The following is a 25,490-nucleotide window of genomic DNA, read 5'->3' as shown; positions in this document are numbered from 1 at the left end:
GCATGACACAAAATGACAACTGTGTGTGTGTGTGTGTGTGTAGATGTGTGTGTGTGTGTGTGTGTGTGTGTGTAGATGTGTGTGTGTGTGTGTGTGTGTGTGCATTCTTACTTGCGAGTGTTTTGATAATCTTTAAAAAAATTGAAATGAGATAGAGTGAAATAAGATATATTGTTTACATAGCACATAACAGTGAAAGTTGTCCTCGGCAATAAATTAGGGTAAGGATGGCTAGGTTAGGATTAAACGCAGCATTCCAGGGGGTAACCCTAACTTTACTCTATATATATATATATATATATATATATATATTTATATATATATATATTTTTAAATGGGGATAATTGCAGATTTTTTTTCTGTTCCATTTTACATTACAAAACAGTTTGTAAGTCGATATTGACAAGGTAAAATAATTCTTGCGAAATTGTCTTGGTTAGGAATCAAATAGCAAAAATACTGCATGGGACTAGCATAAAGTCGGCGTGTCTGTAAAAGGAGAGCCTTACAGGTATCCACAGAACCCTTTTTCATCCAGATATCTTGAGGTCAGAGGTCAAGGGACTCCAACTTCAAAGTCAAGGGCCTCTTCAACCTGCCCAGCTCTTCTACCCACATAAACTCTGCCACCCACCCAGATTCTGCGACCCATCCAAACTCTTCAAGCCACCCGAACTGTGCGACCCAAACAAATTCTGCGACCTACCCTTACCCTGTGACCCACCCTTACTCTGTGAGCACTTGAACTCGGTGACTCATCATTGCTCTGCAACCCACCCAAACTCTGCAAACAACTTAAACTCTGCAACCCACTCAAACATCTTTTTAATGTAAATTGTCACTTTTTACAGTTTTCATGACATCTGCTACATACTCATCCTGTTTATGAAACATTTACTTGCACATTTGAACATTACTCACATATCTGTAGCTGTAATTCACTGCTTATTTGATTTAAATTATGTATCATATTTGCTATATAATTAGTCACTGCATAATAAAAATAATCGCTCACTGCCCTTATACTTGAAACTGCTGCTTGTGTGTTTTCATGGGTGCCTTTCTTTAACTGTAATTTGCATCATCACTTACAGTAGTTCTTACATTTTTAATTCTTTTATTTTTGAACTAGCATGTTTACACAGGTCTGGGAGAAACAGCATTTTTATCCCATCTATGTCCTGTACATATAGCAGAATTGACAATGAAGTTGACACACATGACTCCTACAACAGGTCTGGAACACACACTTGTGCCTTTAAGGAAAAAGTTCTTTAAAAATACTTGTACAAGCCACTTAAGGATGGATTTTTTTCAAACTTGTGGTTCTTGCATGAGGCCAATTACCTGTCAAGGAGGTATGGAAAAGACTGCTTACGTAATTTAAAATTAAATTTGTAAAACAGCTTTGGGCAGTTACTTTTGTAGATTTAAATCTTCCTGTTATCTGCATGTGCTATTGTGTTGAAATTAAAGACATTTTATTTTTTTAACCCTTTTCCCTTCAACAATCCATGCTGCTGAAATAAAGCAATTTTCCCCTCTGTGGGCCTAATAAAGGATTATCTTATTTTATCTTTGAAGAATGGACCGACATCACTTTTCTTGTGCTGCTATCAGACGCCCTTGACAAGTATTTAACCACTTTAAGCATTAGCACATTTTATTTGAGTTCTTTAGGCAAAAGCGATAAGCAACTCAACAAAAAAGGTGCTGCAAATTTTACAAAAAATACTAGATTTAGAAAATTATTGAAAATAAAGTAGGGGAAAATATTTTTATATACACATATATTTATCATTATACTATATTATCATATTTTCTTTTTTCTTTTTCTGTGCTAATTTTAAGGTAATTTTCTTGCAATTTTTTAATAATTTCTTGTGAATTTTAGGTCATATCCATTTAAGTTGCCCATTGCCTTTTGCCATGTTTAAAATAAATCAATCGATTTGCTCAGGTTTCACAGGATTCAATACAAAATGCCAGTTTATATACAGAACAGGGGTGAAATATCGAGTTAAAATGGCATTCGAACATTACATGTCAAAGTAGTTTTGAGTCAGCAAAACCACCGTGGAATATTTTTCCAGAAATGATCATCCTGAAAGCTGATCTGAACCAGCTGTAGAAGAACGCATAAATAAATGGATTGAGCATTGAGTTTGAAAGAGTAAGCCAGTTAAGTGTTTCAATCACAGAAATTGGTGTAACATCATATGTCAAAGGCTGAAAGATCATACAGAAAAAGTAAGGGCTCCAACATAGGAGAAAAAACCCTAAAACAATAGCCAGAGTTTTGGTGGCCTTTCTCTCCATCTTACTGACAGTTGCTCCAGACTTTGTGTTCTGGATGCTGCGTGCCTGTCTCTGTGCCACAAGGAAAATCTTTAGGTAGATACAGAGCATTATAATCACTGGGATGTAAAAGGAAAAAATACATGCCAGAGTTGTTGATATTAGAGCATCAATCAAGCAACTTTCTTCACATTTTCCTTGATTAAATCCTGCAATTATTATACCAATGCCAATAAGAGCAGCAAGTCCCCAGCTCACCAGGATCATAATCCCAATGACTCGATCAGTTATTTTGGTTTTATAAGCCAGAGGCTGACATACCGCATAATATCTGTCAATAGAAATACAACATAAGTTTAAAATAGAAGCTGTGCTCAGTGTAACATCGAAGCTTCCTCGCACTTTACAGAATAAACCCTCATGATACCAACAGGAGGTAACAGTGAATGCCATGCTGAAAGGAAAAACTAAAACACCTACAAGCAGGTCAGCCACAGCCAGAGAGAGGATGAGAAAGTTTGTAGGAGTGTGGAGCTGTTTGAAATAGATAATAGAGATTATTACAAGAAGGTTTCCAACAGCTGTGACAACAGACAATAAGCCAAGGAAAATATATAATAATACACATATTACAGACGGATTGCTTGTAAATGTATAAGTTGTATTGTCTGACTTATAGCAGGGATGCATGTCATTAACAGTGTACGTCCTGTTGACGGTCACCTCTGGTTCCATGCTTCTAGAATCCTGTAATTCAATCATACAATATTTACCAGTTACACTGAGGAAACTTTTAAACACTTCAGCTTTTAAGTTAGCATTTATATCTACAACATTAATGTTGATAAGAAACAAAGACATGAAGTCACAAAAACAATGACTGATTATGCTTCATACCGTATGCCACAAGTTCACCAATCAGTCAGTATTGGTGTGTGTCTGTGTTCACTGTGCCACTGAACTTTATATTAGGATAGTCACCCCCATCTAATTACCATAACTAATACAAAGCCATTTTGTCCAGTCAATTAGAGACACTGTATACTGTTTGCATGTGATGCAAGTAATAAAATGCTAACTGTCTGTATGTCCTTGAGTCTGTTTTAACAATTTCAAACTTATTAAAGATGCATTTTGTAAGATCTGGCCATAATTTTAGTTTCAAATGTTCAAAAAACGAACCCTGTCAACAAAGTGTGAGAAAGTAACAACTCTGACGTTATGTCCAAGATGCCAATGTATTGCAGAGATATGCACTACTAAGCAGCCAGGGATGGGGCTGTCCCCTCTGTAAAAATACATCCTGGCCTGGGAAGCGATAGTGAGTCATGGCAGCCTCTAGTGAGCCGCAGGACAGGATGAAGTTGAGCTGGCCGGAGCATATTGTCAATGAACACAGTCTCGAACTTACAGTCTACATCATGATGATGAGAACTACCTTCAGTGATAGAAATCATCTTTGGGAAAAATGTATTTGCCGTGTAATTTGAGTTTTTAGTTTGGCCCATGTCCCATTTACTTACATAGAGGAGTGGGCTTTATGACCTATTCTGCAGACAGGCACCAGGGGGTGATCAAAACTTAAAAGCTACACTTTGTGGGAGCTGTCATGACATCCATCTTTATATACAGTATATGGTATGCACGTCTTTTGAATGAGGCCTATCGATTTAATCCTAATATCTGTCTAATGTTTAATAAAACACTGTAAATATGTTCAGAAAAATGTCTGTTGCTTTATATTTTGTATATTAATATGTGTAAATGTAGGGACATTTGTATGTGGTGTTGTATATATGGGCTATGTCTTATGGATACTTGCCATTGGCTTGTAAACATGTTTTTTTAATTGAACACACAAGTATGTATGCTTGAATAATGGAAGTAATCTTGACTGGTGGTTTCTGTGTATTTCAATATGTGGTGTCAGATTATGGAATAGGTTAAAAATAGATGCAGCAACGTTCAAACATGAACCAATTTAAAGGGATGTACCAGCATGATTTTCATGAGGTACGCTGCCACCAGGTGTTTACAGGGATTATTGTATAATTGTTATTATTATTATTATTTTAAAATTTTGTTTACTCTCATTATCTCCTTTTTCTGTCTCCTCCTCTTAATCTGTCAATACCAATGTAAATATGTTTACATATAGTTATATATAGTGTGTACAAATGGTAAATGTTAAATGGACTATACTTGTATAGTGCTTTTCTAGTCTTATTGACCACTCAAAGCGCTTTAACACTACATGTCACATTCACCCATTCACACACACATTCACACACTGGTGGCCGAGGCTACCGTACAAGGTGCCACCTGCTACTCAGTAATCATTCACACACACTCCAATGGCGCAGCATCGGGAGCAATTTGGGGTTCATTATTTTGCCCAAGAATACTTTGACATGTTGCCCAGAGGAGCTGGGGAACAAACCGCTGACCATCCGATTACAGGACGACCCACTGTACCTCTGAGCCACGGCCGCCCCGAACTTGGATCGAGGGCTGACTTTCAATAAATCATAGAGAGGGAGCTGCTCTGCTACGTACGAAACCCTGACCCAGAATCAGGTCGTCTGCAAGTGATTTATCACCAGGTTCTCCACAAACATGCGGTGCGAGATAGGAGAGGGGCGACCATCATCCGGCCGCGCCCCAGCCCTGTCACGAACGGCTCTGCTCACCGACCGAGGCCAGTTATCCGGGGCCGACCAAAGATCCGCGGTGCTATGGTATCGCTACGTCTAGGCGGGATTCTGACTTGGAGGCGTTCGGTCATAATCCCACAGATGGTAGCTTCGCACCATTGGCTCCTCAGCCAAGCACATACACCAAATGTCTGAACCTGCGGTTCCTCTCGTACTGAGCAGGATTACTATTGCAACAACACATCATCAGTAGGGTAAAACTAACCTGTCTCACAACAGTCTAAGTTAATGGTTTATATTTAGTTATATATAGTAAATACAGTTTGTAGTTCATATATAGTTATGTATGCATTTTTTAGTATATATATTTTTTTACTTAGTTTATATATCATTATTATATAGTTAAATATAATTTATTGTTTAAATATAGTAATGTATAGTTTATTGTTTACATATAGTTTATATATGGTTATATTTAGTTTATATGTGTGTGTGTGTGTATGTGTAATATAGTTACAGTTTACATTTAGTTATATATAGTCTATAGTTTATAAGTTATACATAGTGTATATAATTTCAGAAATTTCAGTATATATAAAACTGGAAGAGGAGCAATCGTTTGTCAATAACTACAACTATGCCCTGTCTCAATGAGATTTGGGGGATCAGGTTTCCTGCACCACAAAAGAGACAAAGAAAAAGGTGTTTGTGTCTGTGTTGCTTTTTACTCATTGTTTCATATACCCTCATACATATCAACATATCTGGCATACATAACAGATTTCCCCTAAAACATTCAGCAGTTATACTCATATCTGTCATGCTAACTGTTAGTACTTGTTAAGTTTGTATCTATTTTTCAGTCATTGTTGTCTTTGTTAACTCACCATGCAGTGTTGGTACACTAATAAAATTAAAAAACCTGGCATCATATACAGTATTTTTTGTACAGGGACATGATATTAGCAGCACAAAAGCCTACATTTATCCTTTACATAATGCTCACAGGTGAATTCTACTATAATAATGCACAAGGCCCACAAATATTTCTATTTGGTATGTGGTATATGCATTAAAATATTATTTCTTATTTTGAATCAAATTGATATAAGCATCATTATAGGTTATACAGTGTGGAAAGGCCACATCTTTATGTGCAGTAACATGATTGCAAAATCTGACTTCACCATCACAGCCAGTCTTTGAACTGCCTGCCTGAGGAGTTAATTCAGTTAGTCTTCATGACACAGACACACTGTCAAGTACAGTACATAATCTTTATTTTGCCAGCCTTTATCATGGAAGATAATTCCTGAAACATTTCATCAACAACTCAAGAGAGCTTTGAGTTTGAAAAATCACCTTGAAATACTTTTCCTGATATGATCATTTTAAAAGCTGCCCTGAACCAGCTGTAAAAGAAACCATAAATAAAAGGGTTAAACATTGAGTTTACTAGTGTGATCCAGTTCATTATTTCAAACACAGGAAGGGGCACTGATGCCTTAATGGGAGTAAGAAATGAGATACAAAAAAAGAAAGGAGTCCAGCAGACAAGAAAGACTCCCATCACGATAGCCAGAGTTTTGGTTGCTTTTCTCTCCATCTTACTGACAGTTGCTTCAGACTTTTTGTTCTGACAGGTTGTGTTCTGGATGCTGTTTGCCTGTTTCTGTGCAACAAGGAAAATTTTCAGGTAAATACTAAGCATGACAATGGCAGGAATATAAAAGGCAAAAATACATGCCAAGATGATCGATAATACAGCATTAATTAAACAACTATCCCCACATCTGCCTCGATATAGACCTTCAACCATGATGCCAAATCCGATTACAGCAGCAATGAACCAGCTTATCAGGATCATAATCCCGGTAACTCTATCAGTTATTTTAGTTTTATAAAACAGAGGCTGACATACTGCATAATATCGGTCAATAGAAATACAGCATAAGTGCAGTATAGAGGCTGTGCTCAGTGTAACATCGAAGCTTCCTCGCACTCTACAGAAAAAACCTGGATTATACCGGCAGGACGTAACAGTGTACGCCATGCTCAAAGGACAAACTAAACTTCCAACAAGCAGGTCAGCCACAGCTAGGGAGAGGATGAGGTAGTTAGTAGGCATGTGGAGCTGTTTGAAATAAATAATAGAGATCACGACAAGAAGGTTTCCACATACTGTGACAAGAGACAACAAGCCAAGAAAGATATACAATAATACACATGCTACAGAGGGATGGCTTGTAAATACATAATTTCCATCATGTGAATCAAAGCAGGGATGCCCGTCATCAACAGTGAAAGTCCCATTGAAAGTCCCCTCTGGTCTCATGCTTCTCGAATCCTGTAATTGGATTATCAAGCATCAACCAAGTACATTGAAAAAGCTTTTTAAATACTTCAAATGTTACTTCAGCATGTTTTAACACAACATCAATGTTCATAAGAAGTTTCATACCATAGGCCTCAAGGTATCGGACACATCAGTGCTGTCATGTGTCCGTGTTTATTGTGCCACATGAACCCGAACATGACATTAAATGATCAAGCCCCACGTAATTACCATAATTAATACAAATGTATGTAATCAGATTGTGTGTTTGCCTGTGCTCCAAGTAATTATTCATTAGCCATGTTTCTGTGTTCTTGTATATGTTGTAAAAATATTTTAATATTTTAATATTTTAATATTGTAAATATATATTTTTTTCATTTTTGATCAAAAATAAGGGCAAACATGTAGTATAGTATGTCATCATGAAATACTACAATATAACTTTTTTTATGATATATTCAACAACATTATATTGTATGAATTTGTATGCCATTCTAGACATTTTTTATCAACATACTACAGTATGGCTTTTTCATCATATTTTAGAGGACATAATAAAGTATGACATTTTCATGACATTTTGGACGACAGACTATGGTATGACTTGTTTATGATATTTTGGACGACATACTATACTATGACCTTGTTTTATAATATTTTGGACCACATACTAAAGTGTGGCTTTTTTATGATAATTTGGACAATATGTTATAGTATGTTTTTTTAATGATATATTGGAGGGCATACTATAGTATGGCGTTTTGATGATATTTTGGACGACATACAATAGTATGACTCTTTATGATCATTTGGACAACAGACTATAGTATGACTTGTTTATGACATTTTGGACGACATACTATAGTGTAACTTGTTTCTGATGTTTTGGACGACATACTATAGTATGACTTGTTTATGATATTTTGGACGACATCCTACTAGTTGTTTATGATGTTTTTGATGACAAATTATAGTATGACTTTTTTATGATAATTTAGATTATATGTTATATTATGTTTTTTTTTAATGATATATTGGAGGACATATTTTGAGGAGAAGCTGCGCTCTGTTTGTCTGTCTCACTTTGCTGCTGTCGGACCATCAGCTGTTTGACCTGTGATGATGAAGTGCTGTGGCTGTCAAACACTCAGCTGTTCTACAGTCAAAGTCGTTCACTTTTTTACATGATTGTTAAACACCTCTGCCCTTTGCTGTGTTTTGGCGTGAGATTTTCCTCGGTGTCATGAGAGTGCAAGACACACAGCAGATGCGTGGGAGTTGGCAGCCCCGTTGGGAAAAGGGTTAACAGAATTTTAAATGACCGAAGTACCCAACATGGGCAACATTATGTTAGAGGTTAGAGGTTCTGATGATACTTTAGACAACATACTGCAGTATGGCTTTTTGAAGATATTTTGGACAACAGACTATAGTATGACTTGTTTATGATATTTTGGACGACGGACTATAGTATGACTAGTTTATGATATTTTGGATGGCATTCTACAGTATGACTTGTTAAAATTTTGAACAACATAGTATAGTATTACACTTTTTATTATATTTTTTTTATTATCTTTTTTATGATATTTTGGACAACAAACTGTAGTATGACTTCTTTATGATGTTTTGGACAACATAGTATGGCTATGATATTTTGGAGGTCATTGTATCATATCGATTTTTCTGATATTTTGCATGACATACTACGGTCATACTATAGTATAATGTCTCTCACAATACCATAAAAACTTCATAGAATAGTATGTGCCAAAAAATTAATATATCAAAGTACACTATGTCCCTCAAAATATCACCGTAACAATAAATGTCATAGTGTATTTTGTGATATATTTTGTATGTCTTGTGCAATATTTATATAATCTTTCCATAATATATATATATATATATATATATATATATATATACACACAGGCATCTATTCTATATATTTTGGACACTGGCACTTAACCATTGGTTATCTTTTTACACAGCTCTATGGTCTTTCTTAAATATTGCACACACACAGTAATGTGTAATGAATTACTGATTCATGGACTGATTCATGGGTTGTAATGATTAACTATTTTGTCTTCACGAGAAACTCAGCAAATTTAAGTTAGAAGTAATTTCTGTTACTGTTTGAGGTTTGCTTACATGTGAAGTTTTTGTAAACAATACATCTTTGCATTTCATATTATATGAATGGTAGAAATACAACAATGTCATTGTCTACTAACTGTCATGGATTATAGAATAACTTTTTAATTTTCATTTAACGGTTTGACAAAAATGAAATATTTGTCAGAACTTGTAGAACTGTATAAAAAAGATCAGTTATAGGGCCTATGTTCCAAAGATAACAGGAAAAGGAAAAGACAGAGTGCAGCTTGGCAAGAAATGTCCTGCACATTTCAAGGAATTATTAAAAAATAAAAAACAAGAGAAAGACTTGAAAAACAGTTTTTACAAAAAAGAAAAAAGAGAACATTAATTTAAAAAAAATGTAAGAAAAATGCCGACAGAACTATATTCATAATTAAAATTATATATTTAAAGTATGTTCACAAATTTTTGTGTGTATATATATATATATATATATATATATATATATATATATATATACATGTATGACCATTAAAAATCTATTATTGTCAAGTTCTGCAATAAGCGTTATGCATTTTTATGTTGTTATTGCATATTTTGTAAATCTGTTTCAATAATCTCAATCAATGTCAAATTTTTTTTTATGAAGATTTCAATGAAAACATTTATATCTTAAACAGGAGAGCACAGTGTAGAGTACAACAGGAAAATATACGTGTCAGAGACGAAAGATGACGATCTTTATTGCTATTTCAAATCAACAAAATCCAAGTTTTCGAAACAAGAAGTCAGAGAAGTTTTGAGTTAGAAAAATCACCTTGAAATACTTTTACAGATACGATCATCCTGAAAGCTGATCTGAACCAGCTGTAAAAGAACGCAGTGAATTAGACAGTGCAAGCCAGTTAAGTGTTTCAATCACAGAAATTGGTGTAACATCATATGTCAAAGGCTGAAAGATCATACAGAAAAAGTAAGGGCTCCAACACATCAGAAAGACTCCCATAATGATAGCCAAAGTTATTGTGGCCTTTCTCTCCATCTTACTGACAGTTGCTCCAGACTTTGTGTTCTGGATGCTGCGTGCCTGTCTCTGTGCCACAAGGAAAATCTTTAGGTAGATACAGAGCATTATGATCACTGGCAGGTAAAATGACAAAATAAGACCCATAATGTTTGCAAAGAGTGCATTATTTGAACAGTTGACTTCACATGTGTCTGGGTTTAATCCCAAAATGATTACACCAATTCCTATTAGAGCAGAAATACTCCAGCTCACCAAGATCATGATCACAACAACATGATCATTTATCTTAGTTCTGTATGTCAGAGGCTGACACACTGCATAATATCTGTCAATAGAAATACAACATAAGTTCAGGATAGAGCACATGCACAGTGATATGTCAAAGCTGTCTCGTACCTTGCAATATAAGTCCTCGTTCCAACAGGAACTAACAGAGAAGACCATGCTGAAAGGAAACAGTAAAACCCCAACAAGCAGGTCAGCCACAGCCAGAGACAGTATGAGGTAGTTTGTAGGAGTGTGGAGCTGTTTGAAGTAAATGATGGAGATTGTTACCATATACTGTGACAACAGACAAGGAAAACATACACTAACACACAGATTATAGAGGGGTTGCTTGTAAATACAAAACTTTATTATCTGATTCATAGCAGGGATGCAAGCTATCAACAGTGTGTGTCCTGTTGACAGTCACTCCTGGTTCCATTATTTGAAATTTTTGTCTTAATAGTCTATAAAATTTAGAGCATTTAATAGATATTCATGTAAAATTACAACAGTGGCAATTTTCTGAAGAGTATAGACCATACAGGGACATTTTTTTTTGTGTTGTTAGTCACTGTGCCACTGTACAGAGGTTTTGGACTTGGTTCAGTCTCTATGAAACCCCATCACATTACCCAAATCAACATAAGATGTGCTCATCCAATCAGATGCAGATATCTGCATGTGTTTGCATGACACAAAATGACAACTGTGTGTGTGTGTGTGTAGATGTGTGTGTGTGTGTGTGTGTGTGTGTGTGTGTGTGTGTGTGTGTGCATGCGAGTGTTTTGATAATCTTTAGAAAAAATTGAAATGAGATAGAGTGAAATAAGATTTATTGTTTACATAGCACATAACAGTGAAAGTTGTCCAATAAATGAGAGTAAGGATGGCTAGGTTAGGATTAAACGCAGCATTCCAGGGGGTAACCCTAACTTTACCCTATATATATATATATATATATATATATATATATATATATATATATATATATATTTTTTTTTTTTTTTAAATGGGGACAATTGCAAAAAAATTTTCTGTTCCATTTGGCATTACAAAACAGTTTGTAAGTCCATAATGACAAGGTAAAATAAGTCTTACAAAATTGTCTTGATTAGGAATCAAATGACAGCAAAAAAAAAAACTGTAAAAGGAGAGCCTTACAGGTATCCACAGAACCCTTTTTCATCCAGATATCTTGAGGTCAGACGTCAAGGGACTCCAACTTCAAAGTCAAGGGCCTCTTCAACCTGCCCAGCTCTTCTACCCACATAAACTCTGCCACCCACCCAGATTCTGCGACCCATCCAAACTCTTCAAGCCACCCGAACTGTGCGACCCAAACAAATTCTGCGACCTACCCTTACCCTGTGACCCACCCTTACTCTGTGAGCACTTGAACTCGGTGACTCATCATTGCTCTGCAACCCACCCAAACTCTGCAAACAACTTAAACTCTGCAACCCACTCAAACATCTTTTTAATGTAAATTGTCACTTTTTACAGTTTTCATGACATCTGCTACATACTCATCCTGTTTATGAAACATTTACTTGCACATTTGAACATTACTCACATATCTGTAGCTGTAATTCACTGCTTATTTTATTTAAATTATGTATCATATTTGCTATATAATTAGTCACTGCATAATAGAAATAATCGCTCACAGCCCTTATACTTGAAACTGCTGCTTGTGTGTTTTCATGGGTGCCTTTCTTTAACTGTAATTTGCATCATCACTTAGTTCTTACATACTTTTTTAATTATTTTATTTTTGAACTAGCATGTTTACATGTTTACACAGGTCTGGGAGAAACAGCATTTTTATCCCATCTATGTCCTGTACATATAGCAGAATTGACAATGAAGTTGACACACATGACTCCTACAACAGGTCTGGAACACACACTTGTGCCTTTAAGGAAAAAGTTCTTTAAAAATACTTGTACAAGCCACTTAAGGATGGATTTTTTTCATACTTGTGGTTCTTGCATGAGGCCAATTACCTTTCAAGGAGGTATGGAAAAGACTGCTTACGTAATTTAAAATTAAATTTGTAAAACAGCTTTGGGCAGTTACTTTTGTAGATTTAAATCTTCCTGTTATCTGCATGTGCTATTGTGTTGAAATTAAAGACATTTTATTTTTTTAACCCTTTTCCCTTCAACAATCCATGCTGCTGTAAAAAAGCAATTTTCCCCCCTGTGGGCCTAATAAAGGATTATCTTATTTTATCTTTGAAGAATGGACCGACATCACTTTTCTTGTGCTGCTATCAGACGCCCTTGACAAGTATTTAACCACTTCAAGCATTAGCACATTTTATTTGAGTTCTTTAGGCAAAAGCGATAAGCAACTCAGCAAAAAAGGTGCTGCAAATTTTACAAAAAATACTAGATTTAGAAAATTATTGAAAATAAAGTAGGGGAAAATATTTTTATATACACATATATTTATCATTATACTATATTATCATATTTTCTTTTTTCTTTTTCTGTGCTAATTTTAAGGTAATTTTCTTGCAATTTTTTAATAATTTCTTGTGAATTTTAGGTCATATCCACTTAAGTTGCCCATTGCCTTTTTTCCATGTTTGAAATAAATCAATCGATTTGCTCAGGTTTCACAGGATTCAATACAAAATGCCAGTTTATATACAGAACAGGGGTGAAATATCGAGTTAAAATGGCATTCGAACATTACATGTCAAAGTAGTTTTGAGTCAGCAAAACCACCGTGGAATATTTTTCCAGAAATGATGATCCTGAAAGCTGATCTGAACCAGCTGTAGAAGAACGCATAAATAAATGGATTGAGCATTGAGTTTGACAGTGCAAGCCAGTTAAGTGTTTCAATCACAGAAATTGGTGTAACATCATATGTCAAAGGCTGAAAGATCATACAGAAAAAGTAAGGGCTCCAACATAGGAGAAAAAACCCTAAAACAATAGCCAGAGTTTTGGTGGCCTTTCTCTCCATCTTACTGACAGTTGCTCCAGACTTTGTGTTCTGGATGCTGCGTGCCTGTCTCTGTGCCACAAGGAAAATCTTTAGGTAGATACAGAGCATTATGATCACTGGGATGTAAAAGGAAAAAATACATGCCAGAGTTGTTGATATTAGAGCATCAATCAAGCAACTTTCTTCACATTTTCCTTGATTAAATCCTGCAATTATTATACCAATGCCAATAAGAGCAGCAAGTCCCCAGCTCACCAGGATCATAAACCCAATGACTCGATCAGTTATTTTAGTTTTATAAACCAGAGGCTGACATACCGCATAATATCTGTCAATAGAAATACAACATAAGTTTAAAATAGAAGCTGTGCTCAGTGTAACATCGAAGCTTCCTCGCACTTTACAGAATAAACCCTCATGATACCAACAGGAGGTAACAGTAAATGCCATGCTGAAAGGAAAAACTAAAACACCTACAAGCAGGTCAGCCACAGCCAGAGAGAGGATGAGAGAGTTTGTAGGAGTGTGGAGCTGTTTGAAATAGATAATAGAGATTATTACAAGAAGGTTTCCAACAGCTGTGACAACAGACAATAAGCCAAGGAAAATATATAATAATACACATATTACAGACAGATTGCTTGTAAATTTATAAGTTGTATTGTCTGACTTATAGCAGGGATGCATGTCATTAACAGTGTACGTCCTGTTGACGGTCACCTCTGGTTCCATGCTTCTAGAATCCTGTAATTCAATCATACAATATTTACCAGTTACACTGAGGAAACTTTTAAACACTTCAGCTTTTAAGTTAGCATTTATATCCACAACATTAATGTTGATAAGAAACAAAGACATGAAGTCACAAAAACAATGACTGATTATGCTTCATACCGTATGCCACAAGTTCACCAATCAGTCAGTATTGGTGTGTGTCTGTGTTCACTGTGCCACTGAACTTTATATTAGGATAGTCACCCCCATCTAATTACCATAACTAATACAAAGCCATTTTGTCCAGTCAGTTAGAGACACTGTATACTGTTTGCATGTGATGCAAGTAATAAAATGCTAACTGTCTGTATGTCCTTGAGTCTGTTTTAACAATTTCAAACTTACTAAAGATGCATTTTGTAAGATCTGGCCATAATTTTAGTTTCAAATGTTCAAAAAACGAACCCTGTCAACAAAGTGTGAGAAAGTAACAACTCTGACGTTATGTCCAAGATGCCAATGTATTGCAGAGATATGCACTACTAAGCAGCCAGGGATGGGGCTGTCCCCTCTGTAAAAATACATCCTGGCCTGGGAAGCGATAGTGAGTCATGGCAGCCTCTAGTGAGCCGCAGGACAGGATGAAGTTGAGCTGGCCGGAGCATATTGTCAATGAACACAGTCTCGAACTTACAGTCTACATCATGATGATGAGAACTACCTTCAGTGATAGAAATCATCTTTGGGAAAAATGTATTTGCCGTGTAATTTGAGTTTTTAGTTTGGCCCATGTCCCATTTACTTACATCGAGGAGTGGGCTTTATGACCTATTCTGCAGACAGGCACCAGGGGGTGATCAAAACTTAAAAGCTACACTTTGTAGGAGCTGTCATGACATCCATCTTTATATACAGTATATGGTATGCACGTCTTTTGAATGAGGCCTATCGATTTAATCCCAATATCTGTCTAATGTTTAATAAAACACTGTAAATATGTTCAGAAAAATGTCTGTTGCTTTATATTTTGTATATTAATATGTGTAAATGTAGGGACATTTGTATGTGGTGTTGTATATATGGGCTATGTCTTATGGATACTTGCCATTGGCTTGTAAACATGTTTTTTTAATTGAACACACAAGTATGTATGCTTAATAGTAGAAGTAATCTTGACTGGTGGTTTCTGTGTATTTCAATATGTGGTGTCAGATTATGGAATAGGTTAAAAATAGATGCAGCAACGTTCAAACATGAACCAATTTAAAGGGATGTACCAGCATGATTTTCATGAGGTACGCTGCCACCAGGTGTTTACAGGGATTATTGTATAATTGTTATTATTATTATTATTTTAAAATTTTGTTTACTCTCATTATCTCCTTTTTCTGTCTCTTCCTCTTAATCTGTCAATACCAATGTAAATATGTTTACATATAGTTATATATAGTGTGTACAAATGGTAAATGTTAAATGGACTATACTTGAATAGCGCTTTTCTAGTCTTATTGACCACTCAAAGCGCTTTAACACTACATGTCACATTCACCCATTCACACACACATTCACACACTGGTGGCAGAGGCTACCGTACAAGGTGCCACCTGCTACTCAGTAATCATTCACACACACTCCAATGACGCAGCATCAGGAGCAATTTGGGGTTCATTATTTTGCCCAAGAATACTTCGACATGTTGCCCAGAGGAGCTGGGGAACAAACCGCTGACCATCCGATTACAGGACGACCCACTGTACCTCTGAGCCACGGCCACCCCGAACTTGGATCGAGGGCTGACTTTCAATAAATCGCAGCGAGGGAGCTGCTCTGCTACGTACGAAACCCTGACCCAGAATCAGGTCGTCTGCAAGTGATTTAGCACCAGGTTCTCCACAAACATGGTGCCAGATATGAGAGGAACGCCCATCATCCGGCCGCGCCCCAGCCCTGTCACGAACGGCTCTGCTCACCGACCGAGGCCAGTTATCCGGGGCCAACCAAAGATCTGTGACGCTATGGTATCGCTACGTCTAGGCGGGATTCTGACTTGGAGGCGTTCGGTCATAATCCCACAGATGGTAGCTTCGCACCATTGGCTCCTCAGCCAAGCACATACACCAAATGTCTGAACCTGCGGTTCCTCTCGTACTGAGCAGGATTACTATTGCAACAACACATCATCAGTAGGGTAAAACTAACCCGTCTCACAACAGTCTAAGTTAATGGTTTATATTTAGTTATATATAGTAAATACAGTTTGTAGTTCATATATAGTTATGTATGTATTTTGTAGTGTATATTTTTTTTAATGTAGTTTATTTATTATTATTATATAGTTAGATATAATTTATTGTTTAAATATAGTAATGTATGGTTTATTGTTCACATATAGTTTATATATGGTTATATTTAGTTTGTGTGTGTGTATGTGTAATATAGTTACAGTTTACATTTAGTTATATATAGTCTATAGTTTATAAGTTATACATAGTGTATATAATTTCAGAAATTTCAGTATATATAAAACTGGAAGAGGAGCAATCGTTTGTCAATAACTACGACTATGCCCTGTCTCAATGAGATTTGGGGGATCAGGTTTCCTGCACCACAAAAGAGACAAAGAAAAAGGTGTTTGTGTCTGTGTTGCTTTTTACTCATTGTTTCATATACCCTCATACATATCAACATATCTGGCATACATAACAGATTTCCCCTAAAACATTCAGCAGTTATACTCATATCTGTCATGCTAACTGTTAGTACTTGTTAAGTTTGTATCTATTTTTCAGTCATTGTTGTCTTTGTTAAGTCACCATGCAGTGTTGGTACACTAATAAAATTAAAAAACCTGGCATCATATACAGTATTTTTTGTACAGGGACATGATATTAGCAGCACAAAAGCCTACATTTATCCTTTACATAATGATCACAGGTGAATTCTACTATAATAATGCACAAGGCCCACAAATATTTCTATTTGGTATGTGGTATATGCATTAAAATATTATTTCTTATTTTGAATCAAATTGATATAAACATCATTATAGGTTATACAGTGTAGAAAGGCCACATCTTTATGTGCAGTGACATGATTGCAAAATCTGACTTCACCATCACAGCCGGTCTTTGAACTGCCTGCCTGAGGAGTTAATTCAGTTAGTCTTCATGACACAGACACACTGTCAAGTACAGTACATAATCTTTATTTTGCCAGCCTTTATCATGGAAGATAATTACTGAAACATTTCATCAACAACTCAAGAGAGCTTTGAGTTTGAAAAATCACCTTGAAATACTTTTCCTGATATGATCATTTTAAAAGCTGCCCTGAACCAGCTGTAAAAGAAACCATAAATGAAAGGGTTAAACATTGAGTTTACTAGTGTGATCCAGTTCATTATTTCAAACACAGGAAGGGGCACTGATGCCTTAATGGGAGTAAGAAATGAGATACAAAAAAAGAAAGGAGTCCAGCAGACAAGAAAGACTCCCATCACGATAGCCAGAGTTTTGGTTGCTTTTCTCTCCATCTTACTGACAGTTGCTTCAGACTTTTTGTTCTGACAGGTTGTGTTCTGGATGCTGTTTGCCTGTTTCTGTGCAACAAGGAAAATTTTCAGGTAAATACTAAGCATGACGATGACAGGAATATAAAAGGCAAAAATACATGCCAAGATGGTCGATAATACAGCATTAATTAAACAACTATCCCCACATCTGCCTCGATATAGACCTACAACCATGATGCCAAATCCGATTACAGCAGCAATGAACCAGCTTATCAGGATCATAATCCCGGTAACTCTATTAGTTATTTTAGTTTTATAAAACAGAGGCTGACATACTGCATAATATCGGTCAATAGAAATACAGCATAAGTGCAGTATAGAGGCTGTGCTCAGTGTAACATCGAAGCTTCCTCGCACTCTACAGAAAAAACCTGGATTATACCGACAGGACGTAACAGTGTACGCCATGCTCAAAGGACAAACTAAACTTCCAACAAGCAGGTCAGCCACAGCTAGGGAGAGGATGAGGTAGTTAGTAGGCATGTGGAGCTGTTTGAAATAAATAATAGAGATCACGACAAGAAGGTTTCCACATACTGTGACAAGAGACAACAAGCCAAGAAAGATATACAATAATACACATGCTACAGAGGGATGGCTTGTAAATACATAATTTCCATCATGTGAATCAAAGCAGGGATGCCCGTCATCAACAGTGAAAGTCCCATTGAAAGTCCCCTCTGGTTTCATGCTTCTCGAATCCTGTAATTGAATTATCCAGCATCAACCAAATACATTGAAAAAGCTTTTTAAATACTTCAAATGTTACTTCAGCATGTTTTAACACAACATCAATGTTCATAAGACACAGAGATTTTCAGTTAAAATAATACAAATTAAATTTCATACCATAGGCCTCAAGGTATCGGACACATCAGTGCTGTCATGTGTCCGTGTTTATTGTGCCACATGAACCCGAACATGACATTAAACGATCAAGCCCCACGTAATTACCATAATTAATACAAATGTATGTCCAATCAGATTGTGTGTTTGCCTGTGTTCCAAGTAATTATTCATTAGCCATGTTTCTGTGTTCTTGAGTATGTTGTAAAAAATATTTTTCAAAGCATTTCTTAATAATAATAATAATAATAATAATAATAATGATAATCCTAATTTGTATAGTACTTTTCAGACATAAAATGCAGTTTACATATATAAAATATATATTTTTTTAATTAAATCATCATACAGCACATGGATACCATAACTGGATATAAAATGCAGATGTGCAAGAAGTGAAAAAAAAACACAAAACTACATAAATATGTGCATATATATAAAAACAACAAAAGTCAAAACAATAAAAGTGCATGAAATGCATAAAATAACTTCATGAGGAATAACAACAACAATTAAAAATAATTAATTAAATGTAATTACTTTTGGTACATTAAGGAAGACATCACCAGAGGACCTGAGAGATCGGGTCAGAACATCTTCAGATAAGAAGCCAGATAGGTAAGATGGTGCCAAACCACATAGTGCTTTAAAAACAAGACAGAGAATTTTAAAACCAATCCTCAGTGCTACAGAAAACCAGTGTAGTGATGCTTAACCTCAAGTTATGTAATCTCTGAATTTGGTTTTTGTTGAGACTCACAACAAAAACTGCTGCCACATTCTGTTCTAATTGCAAAATGCTGATAATGTTTTGGGGTAGAACAGTAAAGAGCATATTGCAAAAATAAAGACGCAAAAAGACAAATACATGGTTCCCTAACAGTAACGCCATAATATCAAAGTATCATCCATAAATCATGAAAAAGCAAAAAATAATAATATAGGAATTCATCCAAATGTCATTAAAAACTTTATGCCATCCAAAAATAAAAATTAAAAACTTCTTAGTAGATTATGTCATCAAAAAATGTCAAAAAAGCATAAAATACATCATAATATAGTATGTCATCCAAAAGTAATTAATATGTTGTTAAGAATGTCATAGTATAGTTTGTAATCTAACAATCATGAATCATGAGTCATGGTAAAGTATGTCATCAAAACGTTACCAGAAACATCACAGAAAAGCATCTAACACAAATCAATCAAAAATCCCAAAAAACATCATAGAATAGTATGCCATCCAAAAATAAGGGCAAACATGTAGTATAGTATGTCATCATGAAATACTACAATATAACTTTTTTTATGATATATTCAACAACATCATATTGTATGAATTTGTATGCCATTCTAGACATTTTTTAACGACATACTATAGTATGGCTTTTTCACCATATTTTAGAGGACATAATAAAGTATGATATTTTCATGACATTTTGGACGGCAGACTATAGTATGACTTGTTTATGATATTTTCGACGACATACTATAGTAAGACATTTTCATGATATTTTGGATGACATACTATACTATGGCCTTTTTTTTATAATATTTTGGACCACATACTAAAGTAAGGCTTTTTGATGACAATTTGGACAATATGTTATATTATGTTTTTTTTATATGATACTTTTCACAACATACTGCAGTATGATTTGTTTATGATATTTTGGATGACAGACTATAGTATGACTTGTTTATGATATTTTGGACGACGTACTATAGTATGACATTTTCATGATATTTTGGATGACATACTATGGTATGACGTTTTTATGATAATTTGGACAATGTGATATAGTATGTTTTTTTAATGATATTTTGGACGACATACAATAGTATGACTCTTTATGATCATTTGGACAACATACTATAGCATGACTTGTTCATGATATTTCTGGACAACAGACTACAACAAACTATAGTATGACTTCTTTATGATGTTTTGGACAACATAGTATGGCTATGATATTTTGGAGGTCATTGTATCGTATCAGTTTTTCTGATATTTTGCATGACATACTACGGTCATACTATAGTATAATGTCTCTCACAATACCATAAAAACTTCATAGTATAGTATGTGCCAAAAAATGTCATGAAGACATCAAAGAACACTATGTCGCTCAAAATATCATCATAACAATAAACATCACAGTGTATTTTGTGATATATACTGTTTACTGTTATATGATATTTACTGTTTGAGGTTTGCTTACATGTGAAGTTTTTGTAAACAATACATCTTTGTATTCCATATTATATGAATGGTAGAAATACAACAATGTCATTGTCTACTAACTGTCATGGATTATAGAACAACTTTTTAATTTTCATTTAACGGTTTGACAAAAATGAAATATTTGTCAGAACTTGTAGAACTGTATAAAAAAGATCAGTTATAGGGCCTATGTTCCAAAGATAACAGGATGTCACACTACATTTTATGGATTATTATTATTATAATAACACTGTAATACATGATAGTAAAGGCACATTAAATGGAATATTAAAACAATCATGCATTTTGAAATACTTTTGATGTAAGTATAATTTTAATGGGAAAAGAGATACTAATATGGATGCTTGCCACACGATGTGGAAAGACCACAGCTTATTAGTGGGAGACGTGTTAACATGATCACATAATCTAACCAGACTGTCAGAGCCAGTCTCTTAACCCTTTGACACCTGAGCAAATCAGTTTGATTCCTTTTGTAAATGTGGAGGGAAGAGACAGAGAGCAACTCGGCAAGAAATGTCCTGCACATTTCAAGGAATTATTAAAAAAATAAAAAACAAAAGAAAGATCTGAAAAACAATTTTTATTTTACATTAATTAAAGAAAAATGTCCAAAGAACTATATTCATAATTAAAATTATATATTTAAAGTATGTTCACAATTTTTTGTATATATATACACACACATATACATATATCTATACATATACATATACATATACATATACATATATACATGTATGACCATTAAAAATCTATCATTGTCAAGTTCTGCAATAAGCGTTATGCATTTTTATGTTGTTATTGCATATTTTGTAAATCTGTTTCACTAATCTCAATCGATTTTTATGAAGATTTCAATGAAAACATTTATATCTTAAGCAGGAGAGCACAGTGTAGAGTACAACAGAGATGAAAGATGACGATCTTTATTGCGCCAACTATTTCAAATCAACAAAATCCAAGCTTTCTAAACAAGAAGTCAGAGAAGTTTTGAGTCAGAAAAATCACCTTGAAATACTTTTCCAGATATGATCATCCTGAAAGCTGATCTGAACCAGCTGTAAAAGAACGCATAAATAAAAGGGTTGAGCAGTGAATTAGACAGTGCAAGCCAGTTGAGTGTGTCAAACACGGGGACGGACACTGAATCATAACTAAAAGTAAGAAATGTCATGCAAAAAAAGAAAGGAGTCCAACACATCAGAAAGACTCCCATAATGACAGCCAAAGTAACTGTGGCCTTTCTCTCCATCTTACTGACAGTTGCTCCAGACTTTGTGTTCTGGATGCTGCGTGCCTGTCTCTGTGCCACAAGGAAAATCTTTAGGTAGATACAGAGCATTATGATCACTGGCAGGTAAAATGACAAAATAAGACCCATAATGTTTGCAAAGAGTGCATTATTTGAACAGTTGACTTCACATGTGTCTGGGTTTAATCCCGACATGATTACACCAATTCCTATTAGAGCAGAAATACTCCAGCTCACCAAGATCATGATCACAACAACATGATCATTTATCTTAGTTCTGTATGTCAGAGGCTGACACACTGCATAATATCTGTCAATAGAAATACAACATAAGTTCAGGATAGAGCACATGCACAGTGATATGTCAAAGCTGTCTCGTACTTTGCAAAATAAGTCCTCGTTCCAACAGGAACTAACAGAGAAGACCATGCTGAAAGGAAACAGTAAAACCCCAACAAGCAGGTCAGCCACAGCCAGAGACAGTATGAGGTAGTTTGTAGGAGTGTGGAGCTGTTTGAAGTAAATGATGGAGATTATTACAAGAAGGTTTCCACATATTGTAACAGCACACAATAAACCAAGCACAACAAATAACAAAACACACAATGCATTAGTACTGCTTAGTAAGATGTAAGATGTATCACCTAATTCATAGCAAGCATGTATGTTATTAACAACATATGTGGTGTTGAAGATGGATTCTGGTTCCATGCTTCTGGGCTCCTGCAAGTGATCAATAACACTTTGAAATGTTTTCAAGTATTTCAGAAATTCTTCTCACCTTAAATGCACAATTTCAAACATAGCTTAAATGTCATACAGTACCTGTATAGTGGAGCATGAGTGCTTGGTCACTGTAAATCTGTGAAGAAACTGTAGACTTGCTAATAAGTATTTATTAAGCACTATCATTACCATAATTAATATTGATGTTATGAAAAGTAAACTCTGCCAATTTTTCCACACAGAGTCACTTGAGGAACTACCCAGCCTATCAAAAAGAGTTGTGTAATGTTTTCATCCATGCCAAATCAGACAGGGAAAAAAAGAAAGTGAAAAAAAAGCTCTGATTTAAGCTGAACAGCTATAGTTTTCAGCAGGATGAAAGACAGTTATGTCAGCACTTATCAGACCTTTCAACACAATGGAAAGCGCCCCAGCAGACAAAAAATTTGTCTCCCAAAATCCACAAAAACATTGTTTTAGTTTTAAAGGGAACAATAACACTATAACACATATGGCCAGCATGAAACAAAAGGTAACACTTTTTTTGGAGAGTCCGTCTACAGATAGTTTATAGAGTATTTTATAACGTTTCAATAGTTTATTAGCCAACATTCAATAATACAACTGTTCCCCTCTCTTTTGAGTGTATGGGACCATTCATGAACATACTGTCAGAATAATTAAGTTAAACTATTCACACAATGTATGCAGTTGAGTGAATTGTCGAAATTCAACTTATTTACTCTGAGAATATCTAGGTATACTCATAAACTGTCACCGTATATATAAACATCTACAGACAAAGTGAAACAGCCAAATTGTTAAACCTCAACTAATACAGTGTTGAAATGTTACAAATTAATTTAAACTATCTGTAGATGGAGTTTTCAAATAAAGTTTAACAATTGTTTGCTTATGCATCAAACAGCAGCTCACAGTACCTGACCTTCTTGGAGTCTCTTGGTGGTGTCCTGGAAGGGACACCATCTGGGGACACTACAGTTCTGTTGGGGGTCATCAACGCTCATATGGGCAATGATGGAGAAACCCAGAGAAGGGTTATTGGGCCTCATCTGAAGCCGAGCAGTGTATTGGTTTTGGACTTCTGTGCTAGTCATAGATTTGACAAAACTAATGCTGTGTTCAAGCATAGAATGGTTCATAAGAGTAAAAACACCCGAGGCCAAAGATCAGTTATTGACTTTGTCCTATCATCAGATCTGCAGCCAAATGTCTTGGCCCCTCAGGTGAAGATTGGAGCAGAGCTGTCAACTAATCACCAGATGGTCACCAGACAGTTGCACTGCACAGCCAACCTCTTCATAATCTACATGCTTCCCTTGGTCAAATCATCCGTCAACATGGTCTCAGTTTCCATTCCTACACCCACTCCCTGATGAACCGCCTGCATGACATCAAAGCCTGGATGTCAACTAACCTCCTTAAACTCAACACTAACAAAACAGAGCTCATGGTTGTGGAAGGTTGGAGATCTCCTTCTCAAAGCAGACGGTACTCCATCTGCCCATCCTCCGAGGTCCGCAACCTGCATCATTTTGGACTCCACCCTCTCCTTTCAGTCCCACATCAAATCCATCACCAAATCTGCCTTCTTTCACCTCAAAAACATCTCCAGACTGTGGCCATCACTCTCCAACTCCATGGCAGAAACCCTCATTTATGCATTTATAACCTCCCATTTGGACTATCGAAAAGGAGTCCTGTCTTTGGTACCCAGCAAAGCCCTGGACAGGCTCCAGCACGTTCAGAACTCAGCCACCAGGGTTCTCGCCCGTACCCAGCCCTGGCAGCTCACCACCCAAATCCTCATCCACCTTTACTGGCTTCCAGTCAAGTTCCCCATTCATTACAAAATCCTCCTCCTAACCTATAAATCCCTCCATGGTCATGCCCCAGGTGGTGGTCTTAGGCACAGGCCTGCTCTTCTTTCCCCATACCAAGCTCTCAGAGATAGAGCCTTCAGTGTGACAGCCCCCAGTCTCTGGAACATGCTCCCTATGGATCTGAAACACCTGACCTCTGGACATGTTCAAAAAACTCTTCAAACACCATCTGTTTAACTCATTGAGTGCCACTGACATATACTGTATATACGTCATTCAAAAGCCAATACTTGAGTGCCATTGACGTATTTATACGTCAAAGTGTGTTTTCAACGGCTGGCACAAGGGGGTGCTTTCACGCTCCCTTTGTGTAATTTTGGGGCTTCTGGGGTAGCCGGGATCAGAGAGCAGAGTGATCAGTATGGAGGTGATTTGAATCTACAACGACGAAGCTATATCTACTGATTATCGGCATAAAATGCCCTTCCAAAAAACAGAGGGTCAAGTGGCCAGTTTCGCCAGCGGACGCCAGAAGAAATTCTCAATCTGTGTGTGAGGAATCGGCCACTCACAGAAACAGAGAGTGAGCTGAGTGATGGGTCGAGGGATCAGGGCAGCCATTCATCCACCTCGGCGAA

The 25,490-nt window shown here is 35.9% G+C and overlaps 5 protein-coding genes and 1 pseudogene across 5 annotated transcripts; all 6 read right to left on the bottom strand.

Moving 5' to 3' along the window:
- Positions 1–2,046: 2,046 nt before the first annotated feature.
- LOC148186970 (trace amine-associated receptor 1-like) lies at positions 2,047–3,039 on the bottom strand. The gene has a single exon (XM_088089381.1). It carries the CDS (start codon positions 3,031–3,033, stop codon positions 2,047–2,049), a length of 987 nt encoding a protein of 328 aa, XP_087945507.1. The 5' UTR covers positions 3,034–3,039.
- Positions 3,040–6,285: 3,246 nt separating this feature from the next.
- Positions 6,286–7,452, bottom strand: LOC148186969 (trace amine-associated receptor 1-like). The gene is made up of 2 exons (XM_088089300.1): positions 7,414–7,452; positions 6,286–7,299 (listed from the first exon to the last, which is right to left on the bottom strand). The coding sequence occupies exons 1-2, from the start codon at positions 7,414–7,416 to the stop codon at positions 6,286–6,288; spliced, it is 1,017 nt and encodes a 338-aa protein (XP_087945426.1). The 5' UTR covers positions 7,417–7,452.
- A 2,732-nt stretch (positions 7,453–10,184) lies between these two features.
- LOC148186968 (trace amine-associated receptor 1-like) lies at positions 10,185–10,981 on the bottom strand (annotated as a pseudogene).
- A 2,415-nt stretch (positions 10,982–13,396) lies between these two features.
- On the bottom strand, positions 13,397–14,389 carry LOC121938537 (trace amine-associated receptor 1-like). The gene has a single exon (XM_088089301.1). It carries the CDS (start codon positions 14,381–14,383, stop codon positions 13,397–13,399), a length of 987 nt encoding a protein of 328 aa, XP_087945427.1. The 5' UTR covers positions 14,384–14,389.
- Positions 14,390–17,624: 3,235 nt separating this feature from the next.
- On the bottom strand, positions 17,625–18,638 carry LOC121938445 (trace amine-associated receptor 1-like). Its single transcript, XM_088089408.1, has one exon. It carries the CDS (start codon positions 18,624–18,626, stop codon positions 17,625–17,627), a length of 1,002 nt encoding a protein of 333 aa, XP_087945534.1. The 5' UTR covers positions 18,627–18,638.
- A 3,371-nt stretch (positions 18,639–22,009) lies between these two features.
- LOC121964224 (trace amine-associated receptor 1-like) lies at positions 22,010–22,993 on the bottom strand. Its single transcript, XM_088089380.1, has one exon. The coding sequence runs from the start codon at positions 22,991–22,993 to the stop codon at positions 22,010–22,012; it is 984 nt and encodes a 327-aa protein (XP_087945506.1).
- Between the last annotated feature and the right edge of the window lie 2,497 nt (positions 22,994–25,490).

Source organism: Plectropomus leopardus, chromosome 16 (assembly GCF_026936395.1).
Source record: "Plectropomus leopardus strain MGB_pleo_1.0 chromosome 16, ASM2693639v1, whole genome shotgun sequence".
NCBI classification, from domain to species: domain Eukaryota; kingdom Metazoa; phylum Chordata; class Actinopteri; order Perciformes; family Serranidae; genus Plectropomus; species Plectropomus leopardus.
The sequence above is the reverse complement of the archived record's forward strand: the minus strand, read 5'-3'. Positions and strand labels throughout refer to the sequence as shown.

Excerpts from the sequence above, each read along its gene's own strand:
- LOC148186970 (XM_088089381.1), bottom strand. The coding sequence starts at position 3,033 with ATGGAACCAGAGGTGACCGTCAACAGGACGTACACTGTTAATGACATG.
- LOC121964224 (XM_088089380.1), bottom strand. The coding sequence starts at position 22,993 with ATGGAACCAGAATCCATCTTCAACACCACATATGTTGTTAATAACATA.
- LOC121938445 (XM_088089408.1), bottom strand. The coding sequence starts at position 18,626 with ATGAAACCAGAGGGGACTTTCAATGGGACTTTCACTGTTGATGACGGG.
- LOC121938537 (XM_088089301.1), bottom strand. The coding sequence starts at position 14,383 with ATGGAACCAGAGGTGACCGTCAACAGGACGTACACTGTTAATGACATG.